General features: G+C 41.2%; 1 protein-coding gene across 1 annotated transcript; it reads right to left on the reverse strand.

Moving 5' to 3' along the window:
• Positions 1-2,739: 2,739 nt before the first annotated feature.
• Positions 2,740-5,249, reverse strand: LOC146660254 (E3 SUMO-protein ligase ZBED1-like). The gene is made up of 3 exons (XM_085421630.1): positions 4,346-5,249; positions 3,411-3,755; positions 2,740-3,167 (listed from the first exon to the last, which is right to left on the reverse strand). The coding sequence occupies exons 1-3, from the start codon at positions 5,247-5,249 to the stop codon at positions 2,740-2,742; spliced, it is 1,677 nt and encodes a 558-aa protein (XP_085277756.1).
• Positions 5,250-6,000: the final 751 nt, after the last annotated feature.

A 6,000-nucleotide genomic window follows, 5' to 3' on the forward strand; every position in this document is an offset into this window, starting at 1 on the left:
TAGCCAATGTCCAGATTGCCTTTCCTATGAGTATCAATTTTATTATGAACGTTTTTAAATAGTAAGGCTACACCAGCTGATTTGTTAGTACTGTGACAAATATAAATAGTAGTACTCTATAAAACTGGGAACACTGAATCCCTTAAAATTGAATTCACAAAGTGCAAATGACCTCTAATAAAAATTATTATAGTAAAGTACCAAATAGGTAATATAAACAGTAAGTATTGAGCCTGCCTTTTTAAAACTTTTGGCATTCTTAAAGTTTGGTTGAAGAAAGTAACTTATTTAGTATTGTTAGCAAAACACATTGTACTCATAGAGTAATGTGTGAATAGCTGGACAGTCACCCAGGGAATACCCGAACTCCGCTGATGTAACCGGCGTGCCCTCGGTAGTAGACGTTCTTCCCTTCAGCTCTGGCTTGCTCCATTTTGGGCCAAAATGCAGCTCTTTCCTCCCAGTCTAGTTTGGAGAAATCTTCCTGGGTGTGCAAGGAGCTAGATGCCTCCTCCTCCAGGAATTCTTGGTCAGATTTCCAGAAAGTGTCTCTGTAGTGGTGAACTGAACTATTATTTGTTGAGGATTGCCCGCTTCTTTTTTCACAAGGCGATGGTGGGTGTCCACAGCGTTGCCGAGTGAAGAAGTGAAGAAGCCCAATGTGGCACGATCTTAGCTAAGATGTCGATAACTTCTTTGCTTCTTCGTCGTTTTTTTCTTTTCAGTGTTGAATTTTCAAGTTCCAGCGACGCATGTATTGTTCTAGCCCTTGTGATGTCCACGGGTCATTTTTGTCCTCTAAAGAAATCTTTTGCTATCAAAAATGTGTTTTTTATTCATCAAATGGTCTGAAAATAACAGAAGTTATTCATTACTATACTATGAATGATTGGAATAAGTTTTAAGTAATTTGATTTATTTATGTGGTTTTTATTGAATTTTATAACATTGGTGGTCCTTGTAGGACAAAAATGACCCCAAAGTACAAAGTGTTGCAAAGAGCCGTATTTTCACACCATACTGCTTTCAAACATCTTTGATCTTGGATCACTGATGTGTGGGGTCAAGCACTGGTCATAACAACCACAACAGGCAGCACAATGAGGAGGCAGGTGCTCTATATTCAATGAAATTTTATTTATACAGCACCAAATCACAACAACAGTCGCATCAAAGTGTTTCGTATTGTAAGGTAGACTCTACAATAATACATACACAGAAAGTATGCTCAAAAGCTTCCATTGCACTGGAGATTTGCATACTTTGATGAGCATACTTTTTTTTACCATGTTGTGCAAAGCAATGACCAGTAGGACAAAGCACATATTGTCCTCTAGTATAATGAGGAGGGAGAATCAATGTTCAGGAAGATCCAGGGTTAGAAGATATAGAAAATATTGTCAATATTTAGAGCACATGCTACCCTTTCTCTGAAAAAGCACATCAGCCACCTGCAGAAGTGGAAGAAGGCTATGAAGTGAAGGAAAGTGATGAAGAATCTGAACTATGTTCAAGTAGGTTCTCAGGCATCCAGGACATGGTAGTCTGAGGAGCTTGGAGAGAAAGTGACTGGGCTTCTTGAAGTTTCTTGAATTTTCAGAATGTGAAACTGAAATAGAAGATGTGTCAGAGGACTACACATCATCCATTTCAATTATGATGAAGACAAAGAATCAAGCAGGAAAGAGGAATCAGCTGAGACAGAGGAATATTTGCAGTAACGTGAGGAAACACTGATCTGGTCTTCTAACCTTCCCAGTGACAGACAATGCATGACTCTCTCATGTGCCTCAGAGAAAGATGATCTACCACAGTCCAAGCACATGTGCCAGGTCCCATACTCCTTCAGTGGCTTTTCTACTCGAGTACTGAAAGCATTATACACAGTGTATTCTGCTTGTATTCTGCTTTTTAACGTTCACGTGCCAATGGATGCATCAGAGACCAAGTTGGGGTTCAGTAACTTGCCCAATGACACCTTGGTAAGAACTCCAGACTAGAGCACACAGAGATTGAACCAACAACCATCCAATTAGCAGATGACCTGCTCTACAGCCAACTCGATGACGAACAAGGAGGGACAACGAGAGAGGAAGAAAAATGGACCGAATGCAGCTGTAGGTAGAGCTGGGCGATATGAGATTTTTCCATATCACGATATGTTTTTTTCATTTCAGGCGATAACGATATCTATCACGATATAAGCCAAATAACTAAATTTGTAAGATTTAAATGTGCCGTTGCTCACAAGTAAAATGTGAAATAATCAGCCGCTTGTTTTGATTTAAATATTTATTTCCCATAATAAGTTAAACAGGGCAGATGTACTTAAGGAAAATGAGACTTCAGTTTCAAATAAATAAAGGCAAATATTGCAAACTAAACAAAAAGCAGCCACTAAAGCGTTTAAGTTTGAAAATAGAACAAACAAAACAGACTACTAAATTGTCACTTCCACTTAGAAACAAAATATTAATTCTAAAAATAAATCTTAGTTTTTTTTACAGAAGAACAGACAAAATTGACTAACTTTTGTCAATATCAAATGAACTGAGAACTAAAAGGAAATTCTCACTCTCCTTGTTGTATAGCTGAGCTTTTCCAACAGTTTTAAAATAAAGATGCTAACAGAACATTCTTTAAATCCTAGGTACACATCCAAGGTGCAACACACACACACACACACACACACACACACACACATATATATATATATATAAACTTTAGTCTGAAAAAAGCCTACAGGTTGTGGGACAGGAAGACAAGTCTATCCACTGCTTCAGGCTTTAAAGCGGCCCTGTGGCAAGTCACAATATTACCCCCTGTACTAAATACCCTCTCAGAGGGGCTGCTGGTTGCGGGGATGCACAGGTAGCGCTTTGCCAGGCAGCTAACTCTTGGGAAGCTTCTGTCGTTGATTTTCCACCACTCAAGTGGGTCCATTTCACTGTCTGCATCAGGTGCCAGCAAGTACTTTTCAAGCTCCTTTTCAACTGTCTCTTTCTCAGTGAGCCCTGTGCTGGTGGGGTGGGATTTCTTAAAGAAACTGCCCAGTGACTTTCTCTGTTTCTTCTGGGTTGGTAGTACTGCAGCAGCTCCACCATCTTCTGTTTCCTCCGTTCCAGCTGAAGTGGATGGGTGCTCAATTTGCCCCAACATCTCATACACTGCTCTCATTTTGATGGCATCAACGTGTTCTGCATTAATGTATTGTACTTTGAAGCGCGGATCTAGCAGGGTTGCAACATCAAGCAGTTCATTTGTAATCTGGTCATTGTACTTTTCATCAAGGTATGTCATGACTGTCATCTTAAGGTCTTTTGTAAGTTGTGTTTCATCCTCAGATGGTTTCAGAATCTGTGTTCTGAAAAGGTGAAGCATCGGCTTGAGGTAGGACACACTCACGTAACACTCTCCAGAAAGTGAATCTGTGAATTCCAGTAGTGGGTTCAGGGCCACATGCACAGACTCCAGAACATCTAGATCTTGCCAGGAAGGAACCAAGTGCCTGGTCTTCTTATCTGCACTGAGGACCTGAGAGATAGCTTTATGTTGCTCCAGAACCCTCCCAACCATTTTTTGGCGTGAGCCCCACCTGGTGGGCGACTCTGTCACTAACTTGTGCTGGGGTAGGTGAAGCTCCTCCTGAGCAGCAGCCAATTCCCTTTTCTTCTTCCAAGAGAAACTGAAGGTGGCCACCACTCTCTTACACACGGCCACAGCTCGCTCCATCCTCTTGTCTTTGCCGGCTTTTTCTGTGGATAAAAAGGTAAATAATAGCACATATTAACCTCAGAATTTAATTTAAGATTTTTGATTTTTTTTTTCCAGTCACAAATAAATTTCACTGCCCTGAAAACACATTTACTTGCTATGATTTAAATTTTGCTGACAGACTGACCAAATTTTTTTTTCTTATATTTAAAAAGGTGACAGAGGCTGGTGTTATCAACATCATTGTTTGACGTTTTCATCACTTGTTCTTTTTGTCTTGAATTGCCCCATTTGGTGGAATCATAATTTAATGTTCTTTATAGGAAAAAGAGCTGAGGTTCTGTATTAGCCAATTGGGATCCTGATAGAACCCCAAAATTCTAAATTTTATTTGGCACATTTTGTCAACTTGATTTACACTGAAGAGTGACTGAATATTTGCCTATTATGCATGCCAACAGCAACTATTACCTCAAATAAATAGGCTGACATGAAGAATATTCTTTCTGATGTTTATTTTTTAACAATAACCATTGAAGTGATTTAGATCTCTAGCTTTTAATATGTTTACATGGGCTCAAAAACACAATTAAAAGAGGCATTTTTAATTTTATTCTGCTTCCCAACTTACCGATAGCTGAGTGAAGTCGATGTCTGAAGCACTGCAGCCGGGTCCAGTTATTCAGGGATGTGGCCTTCACTATATTTGTCCCACTATCGGTTGTGATGCAGACTTGTTTGTCTTCACTCAGTCCCCAGGATGCAAGCGCTTCTGACAGTCCTAATGCAATTACTTCACCCGTGTGGTCGTCGGGAAGGTAGGCAGCTTGAAGACATTTGCTTTTCAGATTCCAGTCTTGGTCGATATAGTGGGCAGTAAGGCTAAGGTAAGGTTCTGACGTGCGACTTGACCACATGTCGGATGTAGTAGCGAAGAACGATACAGTTTGTAGCTCCTTCTCAACAGCCTCACGGCACTCTCTATATAGCGTTGGAAGCGCTATCTGAGAGAAATGTTTACGTCCAGGGAGTTGGTAACGAGGATCCAGTACCTTAATTAGCTGCTTGAATCCTTCATTTTCGACCGTGTTTATTGGTAGCATGTCTTTAGCAAGACAGTAGGCTATGGCATTCGTTATGTCGCTATGTCTCTTAGCTTTTTTGTCATATGGTAAGACGCTGGAGAAAGCCGACTCAATTGACTGTTGCTGCTTCGCAGGGATTCCCCCGGTTGTTTTTGATGACAAATTAGCACTTTCAGTCAGAGATTGAGCGTGCTCTTGTGGGTGGCACTGCTTCAGGTGATGAAACAGGTTAGTTGTATTTCCAGTCTTGGTGGGAACATGCTGTCGGCACAACTTACAGTGCGTGCTACTCTGTTTTTTGTCAGACTTCAAATAGCCGAAATATCTCCACACTACGGAACTTTTCCGGCCCTTCCTTTCGACAATCTCTTCGGCATTCGAGCCGTCATCTGTGTTCTCTTCCGTTCTCTCGGTTGATTTTTCTCTACTTGGTGCACTCGTTTTCTCCATCACCCAGTCGACACGGCGGTTAGCTGCTAGCTGCTTCGCAAACAAATACGCACGTGCGCCTTGGCACTTGTGCTGTACGTAACAAGTCACGTGACGTGACGCTGCGGCTGTGATTGGTTCGGCTCTGCGCTACTTAATTTGGATTGGCTGACTTTTTTTTTTTTTTTTTTTTTTTTTTTTAAGAGGACAAGAGCGGCGAGGTCTATCGCGATAGTTTAATTTCTCTATCGAGTAAAAGTTATATCGCGATACATATCGTTATCGTTATATCGCCCAGCTCTAGCTGTAGGCATATGTGGGTGTGTTGATTCTTACTGCCGTGCATCCAGTAGAGTCGCTACGGCCAGTTTATGACATCCTGAGTCTGGTAGAGAAGTTTTAAAGGTGACACAAGATTAATGATAGAAGCACAAAAAGGACATAATTTCTTGATAAAGACACAATAGATGATCATCGTTCATGACACAAACGTGCTCCCATTTGAGGTGTATGGTGTGTGTTGGTGTTGACTTGACTTGAAACACAAGTGGGTGTTTCTCCTGCTGTGATGTAAGATCCTGGTATTGATGTGACTGTATGAGCACCAAGTCCCCTTCAAAGGACTCTGTCCCCTCCAACAGAACATCCAAGTAAACCAAGGAACTTTGAGACAAAAACATGGGCAGCATGTGATGCAGGTCCAGCTGTACATGGAACATGCTAGTGTGCGATGGCAAACCGTCTGTCCTGCAGTCAGGAAACGTGAGTTGTC

Source organism: Rhamphochromis longiceps, linkage group LG10, assembly GCF_057381845.1.
Source record: "Rhamphochromis longiceps isolate RC_006_pf linkage group LG10, R_longiceps_female_GT1.1, whole genome shotgun sequence".
Lineage (NCBI taxonomy): Eukaryota > Metazoa > Chordata > Actinopteri > Cichliformes > Cichlidae > Rhamphochromis > Rhamphochromis longiceps.

Coding starts and splice junctions, on each gene's coding strand:
- LOC146660254 (XM_085421630.1), bottom strand. CDS start 5,249: ATGGAGAAAACGAGTGCACCAAGTAGAGAAAAATCAACCGAGAGAACG. Junction 3,756..4,345: donor TCGACTTCACTCAGCTATCG/GTAAGTTGGGAA, acceptor TTTTATCCACAG/AAAAAGCCGGCAAAGACAAG. Junction 3,168..3,410: donor AGATTCACTTTCTGGAGAGT/GTTACGTGAGTG, acceptor AAATGAGAGCAG/TGTATGAGATGTTGGGGCAA.